This window comes from Rhinolophus hipposideros (genome assembly GCF_964194185.1).
Source record: "Rhinolophus hipposideros genome assembly, chromosome: 12".
NCBI lineage: Eukaryota > Metazoa > Chordata > Mammalia > Chiroptera > Rhinolophidae > Rhinolophus > Rhinolophus hipposideros.
Genome location: NC_138058.1, coordinates 1,209,909 through 1,230,219, shown reverse-complemented (window position 1 = coordinate 1,230,219; position 20,311 = coordinate 1,209,909). Strand labels below are relative to the sequence as shown.

The following is a 20,311-nucleotide window of genomic DNA, read 5'->3' as shown; positions in this document are numbered from 1 at the left end:
ATTTTGGTTCTTACATTTAGCTCTGTGATCCATTTTGAATTCATCTGTATATAGATATCCAGATTTTCAAGTACCGTTTGTTGAAGATTATCCTTCTCCCATGTGAGTTTCCTCAAATTATATTTTAAAATATCCTATTGCATTGTTTAGGTTTTCTACTCAGGGGCTCCGTTTATGGGTTTCACAGTTCTCCTTGGGTTTCTTCTATCTCTGTCATTTCCTCCCAGATCCTTTTTGACTCTCTATTTCCATTTTATTTGGTCACTTATTTCTATGCTTCTCACTGCCTTGTCTGCTGGGTCTAATCTTCCTAGGGCTTCTTTTTCTATTGTCTTCCTTTCTGTGATCTTTTGTTTTTTCTTTTACTTGTTTTCTGAGTTTTGCCGGCTCACATTTGCTCACGTGAGTCTTGAATTTGTTCTGGGAGTGTATTTTTGCTGGCACTTTCTGCACTCTGCTCCCATCAAGCTGGGCTCCCAGCTGTCTGTCTTGTTCCTCAGGTCCCTCAGGTGACTCCTGCTGCATTCCAGCCCTTGGGGCCCCTACTGCAGTCATAGTTACTGTTGGCAGTCCTGAGGTGTATTTTGAGACTGCAGATTATATCTGTCTCCTGTGGTTTTTGTATGCCATCCAAGAGTAGAGGAAGAAAATTGCTGTCTTATATCCCCATGCTCATCTCTGTATTTATTTTGTCTCTGTTTATTTATTATTCTAACAATTGATTCCCTCACTGCCAGGGTCTGAGGCTGGTATCTTCCAACAATTCTGGAAAACTATATTTTCTCTTTGAAAAATTACCTTTTCTCCTTTTCTCTTGTATCTCTTTCTCGAATTCACTCTATCCCTTGTGGAACTTCTCATTTCATTTTTCATGTTTTTAAATCTCTTTTCCATATTTTTCATCTCTCTGGGCTGCATTCTGCATAATTTCTTCTAGATCCTCTAGGAAAGGCATTAGCCATTTAATTTAAAAATTTTTGGTAGCTTCTTGTTTTCCTTCTCTACTATTCTTCCCCATAGCATTTTCCACTATTTGACACACTGTATTTTATGTATTTATTTTGTCTTTTCTTCCCCCACCACTTTTTAAATTCTTAGGTAAACTTTTGATTCAAGTATAACATACCTGTGGAAAAGTACACAAACCAAAGTGTCCAGCTCAATGAATTATCATGAAACAAACATATCCATGTAATGACATCCAGACTGTGAATCAGCCCCATCATCCTGGGGCTCAGCCCACACCCCCACCCCCACCAGGGCAACCACTCTCCTAGCCTCCAATTTATTTTGTCTGGTTTTTACCTTTATATAAAGGAAGTGCTACAGTATTTATTCACTTGTGTCTGGCATCTTTTGCTCATCGTTTTTTTGTGTGTGAAACATCCAGAGACCTAGCTGTTGCTAGGTGTAGTTGTAGATTGCCTGCTCTCATTGCCTTGTAGTAGTCCATTGTACAAATGCACCATAATTTGTTTATCACTTCTACTTGTGAGGGAGAGTTTAGTGGTTTCCAATTTGGGGCTATTGCGAGTGGTGCTGCTATGAACATTTTCTTGCCCATGTGTTTCTGTTGGACATATTTTTCTTACTCATGCCTTTCTGTAGGAGCGGAATTGCTGGGCTAGAGAGTATGTACATCTGTTCTAAGCTGTTTGTTTTCTTTGCACTTCATGTGTGGAGTCCTTTGGAACTTGACTAAAATTTCATGCTCCAAAGGGGGTCTGTCTTTTCTTCCTCCTGTTACCTGACTCACTGCCAACCAGAGACCACTTTAAATTTTCTGCAGAACCCATGGGTGGCATGAATGCAGAATGAAGCCTGCGTGAGGACCCGCTTTGTGGTTACAAATTTTCAGGAAAATTTCCTGCCCCTGTCCCCCAGCCATGCTGGAGATAGAAACATTTCCTCATTGTCTTCTTCTGTGTGGTGGATTACTTCTTGTTGACGGTGGGATTAGGTTTTGGAATATCAGCTTTGCATGCTATATTAGTTTGCTGGGGCTGCCATAACAAAGTAACACAAACCAGTGGCTTATAACAACAGAAATGTATTCTCTCACAGTTCTGGAAGCTAAAAGTCCAAAATCAAGGTGTTGGTCCCTTCTGATGGATCTGAGGGAGAATCTTCCAGGCCTCCCTCCCAGCTGCTGGTGGTTGCCTGCAATCTTTTGTGTTCCTTGGCTTGGAGACACAACACTCCATCTCGGCCTCTGTCTTCACATGGTGTTCTCCCTCTGTGTCTGTGTCTTCATATGGCTATCTCCTCTGTGTCTCCCTCCTTCTCTTTTAAGGAAACCAGTCATATTAAGTTAAGGGCCCACCCTACTCCAGTATGACCTCATCTAACTAATTACAGCTGCAATGACCATATTTCCAAATAAGGTCACATTCTGAGATACTGGGGGTTAGGACCTCAACATATCTTTACAGGAGACACAATCCAACCCGTAACACAGGGCATCTTATGTTAGACTGCCGACCTTGGACAGTGCTAGGCCTTCTCTCCTGACCCTTTGGCCCTAGCAAGTCCCAAAAGGAAGTGCAAGATCTCTGAGATTTGTCAGAAACTTGGGACAAAAGCAAGCTTTGCTTCTGTTTGCCTCAGATTTCTGTTTTTACTTTAATTTTGGTTTCTGTGGGTTTCTTCCTTATACATCAACTCAGCAATACACCTCAGAAAAAGAATCCCTTACGCCCCTTTTCCCCATGTTTCAATAAGGAACATTGCCGGGGACGCAATGCACGTTTTATCCATACTTGCCATTCCTCCTCACTGGCAGGACATTTATGTTAGTTAGATGGCTGCCCACCCCAGCCACACCCCGGGTCTCCAAGCCTCCCCTGCCTTGGGAGGGGCAGGGGAGGCAGACCTCCCAGAGGGAGACCTGCCTCAAAGCATGCCTCGTGCTTTGGAAGCTTGCCTGGCAGGGTAAGGGCCCAGGGCTCTGGAACTAGATGCCTATGTTAGGACCACTTGGGGCCACCTCAGGCCAACTGCTTCCCACCAATAGCCTGGATTTTCCCACCCATAAACAGGGGACTTCAAAAGGCTGTGTGACACCCTGAGCATGATGAATGCTCTGTAAGGCCAGCTGTGTTCATCAGAGTGCCTACGCTCTCCACTGGCCCCAGTCCACCCTCTGGCTGGAGGGGTCAAGTAGGATTATTAGCGGATGGCATCCTAGAGGAATGAAGTAGCTCAGGGAAGGACCTCTGAGGGGACACAGTGAGGGGAGACCTTCTGGAGTCCCTCAGACACCCCCCGCATGTCTGTGTGTCACAGGCAACTTCTACCATTATGTGCCCTGGTACAACACCAAGCCTGTCGTGGCCGTGACCTCCTACTGGGAGGACGTCAGCTTCCGCATGAACTGCCTCAACCTCCTGCACTTCACTCGGGACCGCCTGGTGAGTCATGCAGGAGGACCCGGACACTGATGGGGACCTTGGGAAAGTGAATCACTGTCAGAGGAAGCCAGCCCCTTGGCTCACTCATGGCCTCCACACTGACTGAGACAGAAACAGCAGACACAGTGCTGGGCTCCGAAGACACAGAGATGAGTAAGCACCGCCCCTGTCTTCACCATCCGGGAAGTCGGAGATGCGCACAGTTACCATGCAGTGCAGCAAGGGCTGCATGGACATACAAGTGCCCAGAGCTCTCAGGGCAGAGATTGGGGTGGGACATGAAGAGAGAATAGTCAAAGAGCTATTTGAAAGGTGACATTTAAGCAGTCTTGAAGAATGTAGAGTTTGCTGGGGGCGTGGTGGGGTGCAGAGAAGGGAAAAATGTGTAAAGCCATTGGTGATGGAGGTGATGTAGAAATAACACAAGAGGAGCTGGGAGGGGTCAGATCACAAAAGGTCGTAGGTGTCTGTCAAGGAAGGAAGCCACTGCAGTTTTAGGCAGGAGAGCCACCTGGTGCCTCCAACTCAGACGTGGCCTTCTGGAACACATGGAAGGGAAGCCAGGATCAGGATCTGTGCTCCTCCACAGTCCCGCCCCTTCCTGGCCACCCATTTCTTCTTTTGGGTGGTAAGGAGGGTGCACGGGATCCTAGTCCTGCAAGGGATCCTAGATCCTAGCATGGGACAGCTTTGAACTGGCATCCCCGTGTTACCTCTCAAAGGTCTCTAAGTTAGGGCTGAAAACATCCTCGGCTAATCAGCCCTGTAGCCTGGCCAGGTGACCAATGCTCGCCTGCCGTTTCTCTCCTGTCGGGCAGAAAGCCAACCTGGATACCCTGAAGTCCATGAGGAACCCGAGGGACCCTGCCCTGCTCCCCCAGTGGGAGAAACTGCTGAGGGAGCTGGTGGAGGACTGCAAGTAGGAGCCAGGCGCCTGCACCTGGGCCGGGCTTCAGACCAGTGCCCTTCCACCCCCGCCACCTCCTCAGATCTCTCCCCAGCTGGAGATTCAAACGACACAGCAGCTCCTCTTCTCCCATCAGGCCTTCCAGAAAATGGCCCTGACCTTCCCCGCCCCCGCCCCCACCCCGCCCCAAGCATTGTCCCTGCTGTCCCCATACTCACACCTGGTGCTCCTACCAAACCAAGCCTCTCCCTGTTACCCAGAAGAACCCTAGGGGCACATCCTAGCCCCGTACCTTTCCCCTGCTGCTGCTCCTCTGGGAGATCCCTTGTAAGGCCTCTGCTGGCCCCCATCCCACTTGGACCCCCATCCCTATCCCCCAGGGTTTGGTTGGCTCATGCCCTGTCCATGAAAGGGTCCTTGAGCACCGCTCACTGCAGGGCTGGGAGGATGGGAGGGAAGGGCGTCCTGGTCAGGCCCGCAGGCGCATCGGCCTAAGGCAGGGCTGGCAGTCGGTCATGAGATGGTCCAGCCCCCTCCTTACTGGTCTTGGCCACAGGCGTCCTCTGTCCTGCATGACCAGTCAGCCCAAAGCCACCAACCTGGACAAGAAAAGGTGGCACCTCCGCAGACTCCTCCTGCAGGAACTGGCACAAAAGGCCAAGGAAGCCCAGCCCAGGGACATGGTGGCCACTGCGGAGGGCTGGCTATACCGCCTCAACGCCGTGCTCCCCGAGGTGGGCGCTGGACACCCCGGCGGGAGCAGGCCTTGGAGCCGGCACGCAGGCCTGACTCTCACGCCTCGGCAGCCCCAGGTGAGCCTCCCGGACGTGATGATCTGGCTGACGGCCAAGGAGCAGCGAGTGGCCTACGCACAGGTGCCTGCCCACAGTGTCCTGTTCTCCTCGACCGGGGCCCTGCACTGCGGCAGGTTCTGTGGGAAGACACAGACCCTCCTTCTGCAGGTACGGAATGGCGGTCCTCCAGCTGCCCCAGTCCTTGGAAGGAGAGGCCCAGACACAGCCAGGGAGTAGCCCTGAGCTCTGGGGGCTTCCCCTGCTTCCCTCTCAGGCCTTTACCAGGTGAATTAGGGTGTCAACAGTCTCCAGGGGAAGGCAGGACCTATGGCCACAGCATGGGTCCAACGCCACATCCATGCTCCTCAGATTCAGCCCCACGTCATCCTCATGCCACACTTGGTCCAGGCCCTTGTCATTTCTCCCCTGGATTACATCTGAGTACAATCCAAAACATTTCATGCTCTAAGGTTTGGGCACCAGCCATCACATCACAGACGAGCCATAAATAATGGTGATGACCACTACCCCCGCCCTGATGACAGCCCCCTGCTTTCAGCCCTCCCTCTGTGTCCCCACTGCCTCCTGGAGAAGGTTCACCCTCCCTGGTCTGGCTCCCACCACTTCTCCTCATCAGCCCTCTTGGGTCCCCTACTCTCAATAGTCAGGCCACACTGGGTCCCTGCCCTCACACCTGCCTGCCCCTAGGCCACCTGAGTCCTTCTCATCCTGCGAGAAGCACTGACACCTGAGCCCTGGCTGTACCGTTCACTGACTTGTATGACCCCAGGCCAGTTCCTGGCCATGTCCAACCTCAGTCTCCTCTTCTATAAAATTGGCCTGGTGACAATGACACCCAGCTCACAGTGGTGTGTGAGGGTGAGAGCACGTGCCACATATTCGACACTTAGCCGTGCCTGGTGCACCATGAGCACGCAATCACTGATCGCTGGGATCACTGTCAGCGTCACCGTCACCACCACCCCTCCATGGAGCCTCCTTGGCTCCTTAGGCAGCACTGCCCCTCCCCTCCAGGCCCAACCAGCCCCCCTGTGGGCATGGGGTCACAGGCACAAGCATGTGCTAACCCAGCTCTGTGTGAGGCCCCTGCTGCTGAGACTCAGGGTGAAGGGGCAGGTGGGACCTGCGTCCCTGGAGGTTGACCTGCTTCTGGCTCAGTACCCAGAGGGTGAAGGACAGAAGGACACGCTCCCAGCCCACCTCCGGGTCTGCATTTGGTTGGGCAACGTCACGGACAGCACGGATCTGCAGCTGCTCCGCCAAGGCGAGGTGGTCGTGTTCGCAGAAACGGTGAGTGGCTGGGAGCTGCAAGGGCCCAGCTCTGAGAACAAGGTTACTGTAGAATCTGGGATTGTGAGAGCGGGTGTGAGAAGGAGGCAGCAGACACTAGAGTGAACTGAGATGCTGCCGGCGTGGGGTCTATGGTTGACAAGCCTAGCGGTCCCCTGGGCCTGCTCCCTCCTTCCCTGGTTTTTGGGGAGTTTCTCCTAGCTCAGGGCATGTGACGTAAACAAGGCTGCGACATGCATGGGCCTTGTTTGTCACCAACAGGGCAGCCTGGGACTCCCACAGACCCCAGCTGGGTCCTTTGGGCCAGTGTTGTGGTCCCAGAAGGGGGTGGCCTGGGACAGTCAGAGGGGTAGGAAATAGGCATCTTTCCACAGAGCCGTGAACCCAGGGTTTGGTGAGCAGCCATGCACACCCAGCCTGGACATAGGACTTGGGGACCCTGAGATGGAGTGGGGGTTCAGGGGAAGATGCAGGGACCACACACCCAGCAGGGAAACATGGAAGAAAGGCCCGGAGGCAGCAAAAGGGTGGCAAGTGGTGGAGCAGGGCTGGGCTCCCTGCACCTCACCCCAGTGACACAGGGGGACAGGCTCTATGCTGTCCCACTGTGTGCTGGGGAGGTGGCTGTCACTGATGGCCTCCCCCTACTCCCAGTATGAGAATCAAGCCAAGTATAAAGACCAGTGGGGGCCGCAGGGGCTGTACCGCTGCCCCAACTTCTCCGATGTCCTGGGGCGCAAGGCTGTCCCCAGGGAGGATTTCAAGTTGCCCCCGGGATGGCACTGGCAGGGGCAGTGGATAGTGGAGCCTCAGAGGAGGTAAGGCTGGGGTGTGGGACCTGGGTCCTGTGTGTCTCGGACACACAGCGCGGGAGTCAGTCAGCAGCAGCCGACAGGCGGGCTCACAGCCACTGGAGCCTGGTCCCGGGGCTGGGGTACCCAGACGGGGGCCCTGCCCACCCCTGGCCCTGCATGCCCAGCCCACTGTCCAGCCCTGCCCAGAGCAGGTGGGGCTGCCCAGTGAGGGGGCACTCGGCCAGCAGAACACCCCAGGGACCTGGAAGTTCAGGGAGATGTGCTGGGAACGTGGGTCTCGCTGCCCCCAGACTCTGTCTGGACACAGACATCAACAAGAGCCAGGTGCTGGAGGAGGTGTATGAGAACCAGCACCGTGACGCCGCAGGGGCGTGGGTGCCTGCTGCCACCCCCAACACAGATGCGGTGAGCAGGGCTGGGGTGGCCTCGGGGGCCGGGGACGTGGGCAGTGGGTGCCTTGGGAGCTTGCCTGAGTGGAAAGAGCTCTGACCAGGAGTTACCGTCTGGGCCCTGCTCCCCACTGCGTGGACCCTGGGCGAACTCCAGTGATGGTGGGTACAGATGCTTCAATTAGACTGTGAGAGACAGCACGAGTGTGGGGGGAGTACCATGTTTCCTGCTCAGGCCTCTTGAAAGTGAGGCCTTCCTGTGAAGGAGAAAATAAGGGAGGGGCTGGTTAAGCAGCGCTGTCTGGTAGAACTTTCTGTGATGATGGAAACGCTGTGTGTCTGTGCTGTCCACAGGTGGCTACTGAGTACTTGAAATATGGCACTTGTGAGGCTGAGGAACTGAACTCTGAATTTTGTTTCATTTTAATTAATTTAAATAGAAGTGGTCCCAGGAGGCTGGTGGCTACTGCATGGGACAGCGTGGGCCTAGCATGTCACATGCATGCTGGGCTCCCCTCCTCAGCAAAGACCTGCAGCCTGGGCTTGGCAGGCGGCCGGACACCTCCAGGGGACAGCCAGGACACAATGCTGCTTTCACAGTCATTACAGTGTTTGCTTCCCATTTATGGGGAGTGATACTGGTTTTCCACTGAGAGTGGACATATAAACTTTCCTTTTAAAAATACATTCGTTTACAGTTAGTGTAAGTTGATAAAAGCATATGAAGTGACTATGTGGTTGGCATCAGACGTAGCAAGTGCTGTCTGCCCCCGGGGCTGGGGTGGGCAAGCCAACATGTGGAGGATGAGTGAAGGCAGCCTCCTAGCCCGCCCCCTCTGCCCACCCACAGAGCGGACAGCCCACGGAGGCCCGTGAGAATGTGAAGTGTCCCCAAGGCTGGCACGTGAAGAAGAACTGGGCTGTGGAGCTGAACCATGCGGTGGACAATGAGGGCGAGTCCTCTGCTCACGGGCTGCGGGCAGGAGGGCTGGGAGCTGCCAGGCTCCAACACTTCCCACAGCCTGAAAGCTGCCACGCCCTCGGCTGGACGGGTCTGAATTCTTGGGGGTGCCCCACCCTCCAGGGAGTGGGGCTGTCACCCTTTCCGCAGATATGGGCCCCAGTTCTGAGACAGGAAAGGCTGTAAGTACCTCCTGAGCATCCGAACAGGAATCCAGTCATGGAGCCTGGGGTCATGCCAGGTGGCTCCGGGAGGACTTGGGCTCTAGGCACAGACTCTGCGACTTACGGCCCGTGTGACCTTGTGGGGGTCACACGACGTCTGAGCCTCACCAGCCTCATTTGTAAGATGAGCAGTTGGGCCTAGGCCATGCAGGTGACAGTGTGTCCACACCTTCCAGGGCTAGGAAAGCACTGTCCCCAGAGCCTGCCCTCTAAGGCCCATCTCTCAGGCCTGTCCAAGCCACCTAGCTACTGCATGGGACAGCGTGGAGCTAGCCCGTCACATGCATGCTGGGCTCCCCTCCTCAGCAAAGACCTGCAGCCTGGGCTTGGCACCCATGGGTGGGCACCTGGCACCCATGCGCCACGGTCCTGCCTCTGCAGGCTGGGAGTACGGCGTGTGGATCCCGCCCTCGGGCCAGCCTCAGGTCTGGAACGCAGTGGAGAAGACCTACTACTCATGTCGCCGGCGGCGCTGGGCACGTGTGCGCTGCCGGAACCAAGGAAAGCTGAGCCTGGAGCAGGAGACCCTATCCTTCCTGCAGCTGGTGAGGGGCCGCCCGGCAGGGACCTGGCGGGACCACAGGCAGGGCCCACCTCGGGCCACAGTGGGAGGGTGACTGTGATCTCCTCCCACAGCACCACCCCGGTCTGGCCCGGGAGGAGGAGGGCTGGGAGTACGGCACCATGGGCTCCAAGTTCCAGCTGAACCCTCAGCCCCAGAGCCGCTTCCGCCGCCGCTGCTGGCACCGCAGACTGGCCCCCAACAAAGACAAGGGCATTGCACCCATATTCCTCCTGGAGGGGTCCTTGGTAAATTCTCAGCGGGCTAGGTGACTCCTCCCTGTATCCCACCTCCTGGAGCCTGGGCCCAACCTGGGGGTGGCAGACAGCGGACATGCCCCAGGTTGCGGCACTGACTGCTGGGGGGGGTAGTCTGCACCCCAGATTCATATCCTTAGGCTTTGGAGGGTGAAGCCCAGAAGGGGGAAGGGTGACCTGGGCCTGGGCTCCTAGAACCTCAGGAGAGACCGTCCTGGGCACAGGGGATGGGCCAGAAGTGGCAGGCTGAGGAGGAGAATGGGACGCCATCCCGGGATCTGGGCAAAACATTTGGGGACTCCTGGAGGCCTGCAGCAGAGGATACCCAGACACCCCACCTGCCCTTCATCTACTGCGTCTTCAACGGTGAGCACTTAATTGAGAGTCAGCCTGGGTGGCCCCTGAGGCCCCATATCTGAGGGCAGGGATTGGGGACGGTTGGGGAGGGCATCCTGGTGGCGAGTGATGAACTGGGCTCTTCTCTTACCCAGAGCCCCACTACTACCAGCTTTTCTGCTACATCTACCAGGCCCGGAACCTGATGGTCCACCAGATTCAGACATTCCAGGGTAGGCGGCAGGTACCCCTTCTCCCCCAGCCCTCGGGGCCCTTTGATGTGGCCATCTGCAGTATGAAGAATGTGGCAAGGGAGAGGGTGGCAAACATGCAGACCCTCCCCCCCCAGCAGCTCATGGCCCTGGTTTGGGGAAAAGACACGAAAACGTGGACTATAAGGTGTGTCCATGAGTTCCTGGTCCCTAGAACTCCTGCAGAGAAGGCAGGGGGCCTTCCCCATGTGACACCCAGACCTCTACCACGGTGGTGTGAAACAGATGTGGGTGGAACCAAGTGACCCTGTGCCTCTGGTTATCCGCCCATTTGCTCTGCGGCTTACACTGAGGTGGCCTTCTTGGCAGCTGGCAGTGGCTGGGCTGCCCGGCCTGGGCCTCCCTGGGCACTGGGTCCAGTGGCAGCAGCAGCGGACAGAGCATCACATGATAGCTCAAGGGCACAACATGACGCTACCCTCCCCCCTTCAGGGCCTTTCGTTCGGTTGGTTTTCTTGAACCACAGCCAGTGCACCCAGACCCTGAGGGACTCAGTGGCCCCCACGTGGGCCCAGACGCTCATCTTCCAGCACCTCCTGCTGTACGAGAACCCCCAGGACACCAGGGACAGCCCGCCACTCGTGGTGTTGGAGCTGTGGCAGCGAGACTCCGGGGTGAGGCGGACTGGGCTGGGTAGAGTGGCTGACGAGTTTTTATTTTCAAGGAGAGTATGTGGGCCTGACATGCGCGGTGTTGTGTGGACTTAAATATTCATAATATTAGCTCTTTTCCCAGACTGGAGAGGAGCCAGAACCTGCCCACCTGGCCTTCATTTCTGTGAACTCCCCCTCCCTCCAGGGCAAAGAGAGCTTGTGGGGACGGGGCATGTGGTCCCCAGTGGTCTGGCTGGATGTTCACCACCGGGTCCTGCCCCCCATGAAGTGGCACCCCCTGGTGAAAGAGTTTGGGGAGGAAAAGGGCGAGATCTTGGCATCCTGTGAGCTGATCCTTGAGACTGAGGTACTGGGAGATGGCACCCTGCCCCCGCGCCCCTGCCCCAGGCCCCTGCCACAAGTCCCCACTCCGCCCCCTCAGGAAAGATCTGGGGCCTTGGGGAACCCAGCTGGCCTGCCCAACCGCTGCCCCAGCTCCCCGCCAGCCAGCATCTGCCAGGATCTGCCTCAGCTGAGCCCTGAAGCACCTGCTTGAGTTGGGGGTAGGGGACAATAGGAGCCGCCCAAAGGGGCTTCATGCTCCCTGCTCTCCCATCTCACCCCTTCAGAGTCTCAAAAGGAAGCTGCCCATCTTAAGTGTTCCCTGGAAGAACGGAGTCTACACTCTCCCCAAGAGCATGCAGCCCACGTTAAGGAAAGTGGCGATTGAGGTACCCTGGTGTGGGGCCGAGGGTGGCAGGGGTGAGCCTCACCTGGAGCAGTGGAGCCCGTGGAGCTCCCTGCTGACCTGAGAGCCTGATCCAAAGTGTGGGCCCCAAGAGGATTGGAGCTGCGGCGGAGAGAGACAGGAGAGGCTGGGAAGCAGGAGCCCTGAGAACACTGTCCATTATTTCTGGGGCCTCTCTGCCATGGGGGGAGGGCACAGGGCTTCAGCATTCATGAGCACACCTGGGCCTGCAGGAGGGCTGTCCCTGCAGGAGCAGTCCTTGCAGAGAAGGAAACAAGGCTCTGAGAGACAGGGACGTGGGCTAAGTGGCAGAGGCAGACTTTGCACCGGGCTCAGCTGACTCCAGAGACCAGGTTTCTCACGTCTCTTCTGAGAGTAGCATGGTGGTCCCTGTGTGGGAACCTATGGGTCTGGCCACAAATCTAGCAAAGAGCAAAAGGTAGCCAGCTCCTGCCAGCAGTGGATGCCTCCCCAGGGTCAGGTGCCCTGGTTGGTCTCCGCTCTGGTCTCGAGGAGGCCCTCATGAGTGGGGGCGTGGACATTTCCTGAGGAGGCCCAGTGTCCGCCAGCTGCCAGCGAGGTCACAGGGTGCCAGGTCACTGAACAGCCATGGTGTTGTATGGGAGACCAGTCAGCAATGAGCTAGTTGGCATTAGGGAAGCCTGAGAAATCTGGGCCCTCTCCCCCTGGTCCTGGGGGCTTTGGAGCCGGCCAGTGTCAGGAACTCACTCCTGAGAGAACAGGTGACAGGCCAGACAGGGTGGCAGGTGACAGAGGGCAACACCTAGGGGGCAGTGGAGGTCAGAGGACAGTCACTGTGGCCAGTGGGCACCTCCCTCATGGAGGAGGGGGACAGTGTCTAGCAGGCCTTGAAAACAGCCCTGAGCCGCAGCCCCGCGTGCTCCCCGGTGACCGTCACTGCCAGCACAGCCCCCACCGGACCCCTCACACAGACACTGCTCCCCGTCTGGCAGATCCTGGTCTGGGGCCTCCGGAACTTGAAGCAGGTGCGCTGCCCCCAGCTGCTGGTCGAGTGCTGGGAAGAGGCCCTGATGACGGAGCCCATCAAGGACTACCAGACCAACCCCAACTTCGGCCAGTCGGTCCTCTTCCTCACGCTGGTAAGAGGGCCCTGGGCAGGGCTCGGGCAGCCGCTCCTCCGGGAGGCCTCACGCTGCCTCTCCCTGGCCGCAGTTCATGCCGACGGAGGCAGCCTACGCACTGCCCCTCGTGTTGAAGGTGGTGGACAACAGGGACTTCGGCCAGCAGACCATGGTGGGTCAGGCGAACATCGACTCCCTGCAGCACTACTTCTGCGACCCCTGGGCCTCGGACTATGTGCCCCCTCGGCTACCAAGTATGCCCTCCCCCAGGCCTGGCCAACAGGTTGGCCCCGGGAGGGGCGAGGCCCGCCCCACCCCCAAGACTCACGCCTGCACTTTCTCTACACAGAACTGTCCGTGAACAAGTATCAGGTGAGCAAGGGGCCGAGGTCCCACCTCCCACTGCATCTCCAGGGAGCAACCCTGGTTCCTGGCGGTTCTAGTATCTGCTCCCAGCGTGAGGCCTAACTGTACACGAGAAGGCTAAAGTAGTCATTCTCAAACCGACTGCCCTTCTGAACTGCCTGAGAGCTTTCAACAACCCGAAAGCCAGGCCGTTGACCATCAGAACTGCTAGGGCAGGCCCCAGGCAGCAGCAGTTTTTACAAGCCCCCCGCCCCCCTCACCCCCCGGGTGACTCCAGTGTCTCCGGATTCAGAGCTGCTGTTCTAGAGCGGCGCTTGTAACACTTGGGTGCACAGGACTCCTTGGAACATCCTGAGCAAAATCACAGTCGGTCTGGGGTGGGTCGGGGTTGTGCACTTACTGCTGAGCCTTTGGAGCTCTGTCTGAAGCTGTGGGCAGTGGCAGCGAAAAAACCTGCCCACCCTTCTGCCCCAGTCCCATGTGGCAAGGCCCCTGAATGGAAAGGCCCCTGTGAGGTCAGCCCTGGACAACCCCCCCCCACTGGAGTGGACTGCCGGCCCCACCTCACTCACCCGCTCTCCTTTCTCAGCTCCTAGGTTACCTCTTCGAAAAGTTCTGGTTCAAGTCTAGCAAAGCCGAGGTGATGTGGGCTCAGCCCTGCGGGTCAAGGAGCAACTGCAGGCAGGCTGGGAGCTGGGGGTGACACAGGCCTGGGCAGAGGAAGGCCAGCTGCCCCTCTTCCCGGCCAGGATGACGACGAACCCCAAGAGGTGGACTGGTGGAGCAAGCTGTTCTGGGCCATGGGGGACAACAGGTCCCCGAAGTACCAGGACAGAGACTACCACAGCCTGAAGGTTCGGAGACCCCCAGGACGGAGAGCTGAGGGGGGATGGCAGATGCTGAGCCCAGCACACCTGGCCCGGACTCCTCGGGGAACTACCATGGGGGTTTCCTCACTGTCACCCCAAGACTCCAGGCCCCACCTCCACCAGCACACCACGTGGGAAACAGGGCTGCCCCGGCCACTGAGTGGGCAGACGCTTGGGGGCCAGGCCCAGGAGCGGGTTGTCTCTCAGTGTCCTGGTCACGCCCAGGCGGGCCCCCCAGCAGCCTGGCTGCCACACAGCCTCCTTCAGGTATATGACTGCGAGCTAGAGGCTGTGCCAGCTTTCCAAGGCCTTCAGGACTTCTGCCAGACCTTCAGACTCTACCAAGAACAGCCCAAGTCTGACAGCCCTATGGTGGGCGAGTTCAAGGTACGTGTCTAGCACAGCTCAGCTGCTGTCTCTCTGTGCCCCCACCGTCCCCAGAAGAGATAAAACTCTGACTCTGTATGCTCCTGGTAGGACGGGGCAAGGAGGACTTAAAAAAGTTTGGGGAGCGGGGGAGCAGAGATTGACCTATGCAGGGTTTAGGGTGCGCCCCCCTTACAAGGGAAGGGTGAGGGCCTTCTTCCCCCAGCTCTGACCTACGCCGGTCTCCCAAGACCTGAAGAGGGTGGCGGTGGGATGAATGTTCACATCAGCCAGCCAGGAACCACCTACGAGCGGTGCCTTGCCAATGCCCTCCCAAATCCCCACTGTGTCTCCCTGTCCTTGAGGTCTGCTGTCCCTGTCACCCTCACGCTTACTCTCTCCCGGGCTTGGACCAGGGCCCCTCCTGGATGGTTATCCAGAGCCGCGGCCCACACCAACCCCTCCCCCCAACACACACACACAGGGCCTCTTCCGTGTCTACCCCTTTCCTGAGAACCCGGAAGCCCCCCAGCCCCCGCGCCAGTTCCAGCTTTGGCCTGAGAAAGACGACTTCCCTCAGCAGTGCCTGGTACGGGTGTACGTGGTACGAGCAATCAACCTGCAGCCCCAAGACTACAATGGCCTGGTAACGAGCAGCCCCAGACCTGCAGCGCCCATTTTCCCGGGCCCCACCCAGCCCAGGCGCTTCCACTCCCTTCCCTAAACCTGTGTCCTGAAGCTCTCTCAGGCTGCTGGCGCCCACATGGTCACCTCCCCACAGGCTCCATCTGGTACAAGGGGTGCACTTCTGCCCCCCTCCTAACCTCTTGACCAAGCTGGACTGACTGTCCATTTCCTGTCCTTCCCTCTCTTATTCCTGACCCCCAGTGTGACTGTTATGTGATCCTGAAACTGGGACAGACGAAACTTGGCAATCGGGACAAGTACCGGCCCAACACTCTGGACCCCATCTTTGGCACGTGAGCAGACCCAACTCGCCGACCCCACTTCTCCACTCCCGTCCACGCCATGCCAGGAGAAAGCTCCAGAAGCAAAGAGTGCTTGCATTCCTTTCTAGCCGCCCAGTTCCCAGCAGTGCCTTACATGCTAAAGATGAAAGATGACTAGGAGGGTGGCCCAGTTCTACCCTCCCCCTCACACACTTTGTCTGGGAAGGGAGCTGAGTCCCACACCCTAGGCTCATCAGATTATTTCCAGCCACCCTGGGGGCTGGTTACCGGCAGACAAGAGCCATCCCAGACTCGGCTCTCCAGTCACCATGACCAAGCAAGGGGACGGAGCCCGACCCACAGGATGAGATGCTGGCGGGGGGCACGCAGGTAACAAGGCCCATGGCCCCTGCAGTCGCCATCACCCTCCCCCTAGCATGTTTGAACTCAGCTGCACCATCCCCCTGGAGAAGGACCTGAAGATCGAGCTGTATGACTTTGACCTGTTTTCACCTGATGATAAGATTGGAAGCACAGTCATTGACCTTGAAAACCGACTCCTGTCTGGCTACGGAGCTCGCTGTGGGCTCTCTCAGTCGTACTGCAAGTGAGCATGAAACTGACCCAGGGCAAGAGTTAAGGAGGGTGGGGGCGTGAACCCACAGCTCCCTTGCAAGAGGCCTGCATCCTGAGCTGGGACCCCAGGGTCCGAACCTTCCAAGGGCCCTGCACACTGGGCATCTTACAGCTCAAAGGAGCATGTTCTCCAGAACCCACACGGCCCTCGTCTTCCTCTCTCCTGTCCCCACAGGTCAGGGCCCTTTAGGTGGCGGGATCAGGTGCCCCCGAGCTTCCTCTTGGAACACCACGCGAAGAGGAAAGGCCTGCCTCCGCCTCTGTTCAGCCCTGAAGACGACTCTGTTTTCTACAATGGGAGAAAATTCAAACTGCAGCACTTTGGTAAGTAGAGTACAATGCCTGCTGGGAAAAACACAGCCCAGGCCTTGGAAACAGGGAGGCCCAGGATGGAAGAGCTGCCAGAGGGCACCCCCTACCCCCTTTCTCCTGTGGAGGGCAACCACAGGTACTGTCCTAACTGGGCATGGGGAAGGGGGAGGGCTCTAATGACCTCGCAATCCCTTCCTTCCGGCTGCTCCAATCTAGAGCCCCAGCCCGCCAGTGCTCGCTACTTGGGACCTAAGAGGGAGCGCCTGGCACTGCACCTTCTGCACACCCAGGGGCTGGTACCCGAGCACATCGAGACCCGCACGCTGTACAGCGACAGCCAGCCAGGCATTGACCAGGTAGGAGACTGCAGGGGCTGGACCAGGAGGGGGGATCTCACCCACGCAGGACAGAGCCCCAGACAGATGAGGGGAAGGAAAAGCCGAGCAGATGCCCACGTGCAGGGGACACGCATGGTCTGCCCAGATTACTAAGCAACAATTTCCATGATGCCACTCAGAACGGAGAGGTTCAGAAAAGCCGGGTGCGGGAGCCGGGCAGAGCGCCACTGCAGGCTACACCCAGACGGCTAGCACCCAAGGCCAACAGTGCCTCAGGCTCTCCTGAGGGTGGGTGGGCAGCAGCCCGGGCTCGGAGTGCACACATCACAGCCATGGTTTGGCTGTTAATTGCAGGCTGTGTTTTCTCCACGGCGAGGAACCCCAAAGAGAAGGAATAAAAATCCCACAGGCCCCTATTATCCACCCTCCAGCCGCCAGAATGGCTCACCTCCTTCTCTACATTTCTCAAGCTGATACCACATTCTAGACACAAAGCTCTCTGCCCAGCAATTTTTTTTTTAAAAAGCATTCTCATCAAACCTCTTTGCTCAAATGGGGTCAACTTCAAAAAAATAAAAATTAGGTCAGGTAGTTTGAAATAATATGTTTATCTTTCTTCCAAGGTTGGCAGTTCCATTCTTTTCCTTTTTCTCTCCCTTTTTCTCACCATTTTCATCCCTTACTTAGACCTCTGTTCTTTATCTTCCTATCTTTTGGATGTGGTTACACACCCTAAAGTGACTTGGAAATCTGGACTGGCCATCTAGTTTGCACTCAGTTAGGGCCAATGAGCTGATTCATAAGCGAAGCCCCTGGAGCCGTCCAGAGGCTTCTAGCATCACCTGCTAAATGGCATACACCCTGCAGACCCCAGTCACGATGTTCTCCCAGCCAAAAAAGGAAAAAGCAGAAGCTGGTGGGGGGTTACCTGACTTCCCGTCATTCCACCTCACAGACACTGTGCCTACCCCTCAGTGCTGGGAACAGGGCCTCCACAGAGATCAGCAACCAAGGACAGGGCTCCCCAGGCCAGCATGCTGAGGATAGAGGCTACCGAACCCCAGCCAACTAACCCATCTCCGTTCTAGGGAAAGGTACAAATGTGGGTGGACATCTTCCCCAAGAAGCTGGGGCCTCCTGGCCCCCCAGTCAACATCAGACCCAGGAAGCCTAAAAGGTGAGTGTGCCCGGGGCAGCCTTCCCAGGGGCGGGGCACCAGGGAGTCCTCAGCCCTCAGGGCAATTATGCTCCTCTGCTGGGCACCCTGGGGGCTTCTTCCCTGAGGCCCCCAGGGCAGCTGGACTGTGTGTGGGCACGGAGGGCGGAGGGCAGAGGGCAGTCACCCAGGTCTCTTCGTCACCAAGGCTGCCGCTGGCTTCAGGTACGAGCTGCGCTGCATTATCTGGAAAACCGCCCAGGTGGACCTGAAGAGCGTCAGCTTAAGTAATGAGAAGATGAGTGACATCTACGTTAAAGGGTGAGGCAGACGGGCAGGGCCCCGCAGTGCCCCAAGTTCCCCATTTCCAGCTTCCCTGCAGGTCCTCCCCATCCTGGGGTCACGTCTCTCCCTCTCTTCCGCCCAGGGTCCCTCCCCCGGGGCTGCAGCTCGGGTGGGACAGTGCCCGTGAACCCCAGGTGACAGGCCTCTGGGCCCAGGTGGTTATTCGGGCTGGAGAAGGACCGGCAGACGACGGAAATCCATTACCACTCCCTCACTGGGGAGGGCAGCTTCAACTGGCGCTTCACCTTCACAATGGACTACCTGGCAGCCGAGCAAGTGTGCGTCCTGAGCCAGAAGGTAGCCGGCCTAGGGCGGGCTCCTCTTCCCCCTCTCCCTCCGGATACCCGCAAGCTGCACAACACTCGGAAGGAGGCCTCGGGAAAAACCCTCTTCCTTGACAGCCCATCGTGCAGGGTAGGGACCTCCTAGGGTGGCCAAGATGACTCTCCAAGGAGACGTGGTAACTGGCTCCTCTGCCGTCCCCCAGGACTACATCTGGAGCCTGGACCCCACAGAGATGAAGTTCCCACCCAAGCTCATCATCCAGGTCTGGGACAATGACATCTTCTCCCCTGATGACTTCCTAGGTAAGGTCCTGGCATGGGGCCCGGGACCTAGGGACAGGGAGCTCCTTGCTGATGGCATTTCTCTGCACTCAGGGGTCCTGGAGCTAGACCTGTGTGACATGCCCCTTCCGGCCCAGCACGCCAAGCTGTGCTCCGTCAGGATGCTGGACACGGACTCCATGTGGCCCCACTTCCTCCAGCACCAGCGCTTCTCCCTCTTTAAGAAGAAGGCTGTCACCGGCTGGTGGCCTTGCCAGGTCCTCGAGAATGGCAAATGGCGCATGTCGGTAGGAGCTGGGGAACGTGTCCACTGCAAGGACCGCTGTGCCCCATCATGTGGCTCTAACAGCGTCCTGAGGGCTGCAGCTAGTCCCTTTCTCTGTGCGTCCTGGGAGGGGGCTGCTCCTATCGTAACACAGCCCGCCCCCACCACCTGCACCACGGTGTTTCTAGGGTAAAGTGAAGATGACGCTGGAGATTCTGTCAGAGAAGGAAGCCTTAATCAGGCCAGCCGGGCGTGGCCAGTCAGAACCCAACCAATACCCCACACTGCACCCTCCCCTGTAAGGGTCCTGCGGGGTACAGGTGCCAAAGCTTTCTCATTCACAAGCTGAGCTGTGGGACCCAGCCATTTGTACGGGGCGGTGACTGAGGGCCTACAGTGGAGGGGTAGTTCCTTCCACCGCCCCAGCTCAATGCTCAGTGACCATCGGGAGAGAACAGCCAAGGTGTGGGGTAGCGGGGCGGGGAAAGCAAGCTCTTTGCTCTGGGTAAGCCTTCTGCCCTCTCTCCTCCGGCATCAACCCTGCTCATGGACAGACACACCAACCCCATGCTTACATGGTTTCAGTCACCATTTAGAAACTTGTGCCATGTTTTCTGGAAACGCTACCGCTTCAAAATCATAGCCGTCTCAATCACATCGATTATCGGGCTTATGCTGTTCAACTTCATGTATTCAACTCCGGTGAGTGCCGACCGCGGGGATTGTGGGGCCAGGGAAAGGCACGGGCTGCTCTGGGCTGACTGAAGGGAGGCTTCCGAGTGTGACCTCAGGCTAACCGTCTCCTGCTCTCCCTAGAGCTATCTGGCCATGAACTGGATTAAACCTGAACTTCGGCTGAATGCGCCCATTAAAATATTCACCAGTGTCATCAATTCACTCAACACCAGCAATGGCAGCTCTCCCACCCTCGCCACGCGGCACCCGGGCCCAGAACCTGCAGCACACGATGACCTGAAACCCCTCCTCCAAGGCCCCATGAATCACCTGCACGACATTTTTCCAGAACTCCCAGCCCCGGAAGGCTAATTTGCCCGTGTGTGCCTGGCTTCTCTCTGCCCACCGTCAGCCCTGCCTGGGGCTTCCTGCCAGTTCCCTGTTCTCATCTTCCGGAACAGCAAGGGGCCAGGGACATTCTAGCCATTCTGTTCAGAGCACTTGCAGCACAGGGCAAAGCTGTACTTTTCCAATAAAATAAACAAACTTTGGAACAGAGAGCCACCTTGTGATTTGGGGGGCTGAAGACAACATGAGAGGCTGAAAACGACGGCTTATGGACAGGCTCACAAGCACAGGGCACAATGTCACCTTTCCATGCCACCTCTGGTCTTCAGGGTCTCCTCCACTCTGAGACGCTCTGACGTCAGAGGGAAACAGAAGGAAGGGTGACTGTGAGGAGAGAAATGGCTCTGTGGGGTAAGCAGCTGGCCACGACCACACTG

The 20,311-nt window shown here is 57.1% G+C and overlaps 1 protein-coding gene across 1 annotated transcript in view; it reads left to right on the top strand.

Annotated features, from left to right (window-relative positions):
• Positions 1 to 19,898, top strand: part of FER1L5 (fer-1 like family member 5) — a gene marked incomplete at both ends in the record, with an annotated part of 53,397 nt that extends 33,499 nt beyond the window's left edge. Inside the window, 33 exons of the mRNA XM_081068421.1 lie at positions 3,286 to 3,410; positions 4,229 to 4,329; positions 4,874 to 5,051; positions 5,124 to 5,279; positions 6,291 to 6,422; positions 7,077 to 7,240; positions 7,528 to 7,642; positions 8,477 to 8,579; positions 9,193 to 9,356; positions 9,448 to 9,621; positions 9,855 to 9,996; positions 10,122 to 10,199; positions 10,671 to 10,852; positions 11,037 to 11,198; positions 11,461 to 11,562; positions 12,554 to 12,700; positions 12,774 to 12,965; positions 13,638 to 13,688; positions 13,798 to 13,902; positions 14,185 to 14,304; positions 14,768 to 14,929; positions 15,172 to 15,263; positions 15,670 to 15,840; positions 16,045 to 16,193; positions 16,398 to 16,537; positions 17,608 to 17,696; positions 17,901 to 17,996; positions 18,176 to 18,317; positions 18,508 to 18,607; positions 18,680 to 18,873; positions 19,040 to 19,149; positions 19,406 to 19,553; positions 19,668 to 19,898. Of these exons, the coding sequence (XP_080924547.1) occupies positions 3,286 to 3,410; positions 4,229 to 4,329; positions 4,874 to 5,051; positions 5,124 to 5,279; positions 6,291 to 6,422; positions 7,077 to 7,240; positions 7,528 to 7,642; positions 8,477 to 8,579; positions 9,193 to 9,356; positions 9,448 to 9,621; positions 9,855 to 9,996; positions 10,122 to 10,199; positions 10,671 to 10,852; positions 11,037 to 11,198; positions 11,461 to 11,562; positions 12,554 to 12,700; positions 12,774 to 12,965; positions 13,638 to 13,688; positions 13,798 to 13,902; positions 14,185 to 14,304; positions 14,768 to 14,929; positions 15,172 to 15,263; positions 15,670 to 15,840; positions 16,045 to 16,193; positions 16,398 to 16,537; positions 17,608 to 17,696; positions 17,901 to 17,996; positions 18,176 to 18,317; positions 18,508 to 18,607; positions 18,680 to 18,873; positions 19,040 to 19,149; positions 19,406 to 19,553; positions 19,668 to 19,898 (4,517 nt within the window). The remainder of the gene's footprint in view (positions 1 to 3,285; positions 3,411 to 4,228; positions 4,330 to 4,873; positions 5,052 to 5,123; positions 5,280 to 6,290; positions 6,423 to 7,076; positions 7,241 to 7,527; positions 7,643 to 8,476; positions 8,580 to 9,192; positions 9,357 to 9,447; positions 9,622 to 9,854; positions 9,997 to 10,121; positions 10,200 to 10,670; positions 10,853 to 11,036; positions 11,199 to 11,460; positions 11,563 to 12,553; positions 12,701 to 12,773; positions 12,966 to 13,637; positions 13,689 to 13,797; positions 13,903 to 14,184; positions 14,305 to 14,767; positions 14,930 to 15,171; positions 15,264 to 15,669; positions 15,841 to 16,044; positions 16,194 to 16,397; positions 16,538 to 17,607; positions 17,697 to 17,900; positions 17,997 to 18,175; positions 18,318 to 18,507; positions 18,608 to 18,679; positions 18,874 to 19,039; positions 19,150 to 19,405; positions 19,554 to 19,667) is intronic.
• Positions 19,899 to 20,311: the final 413 nt, after the last annotated feature.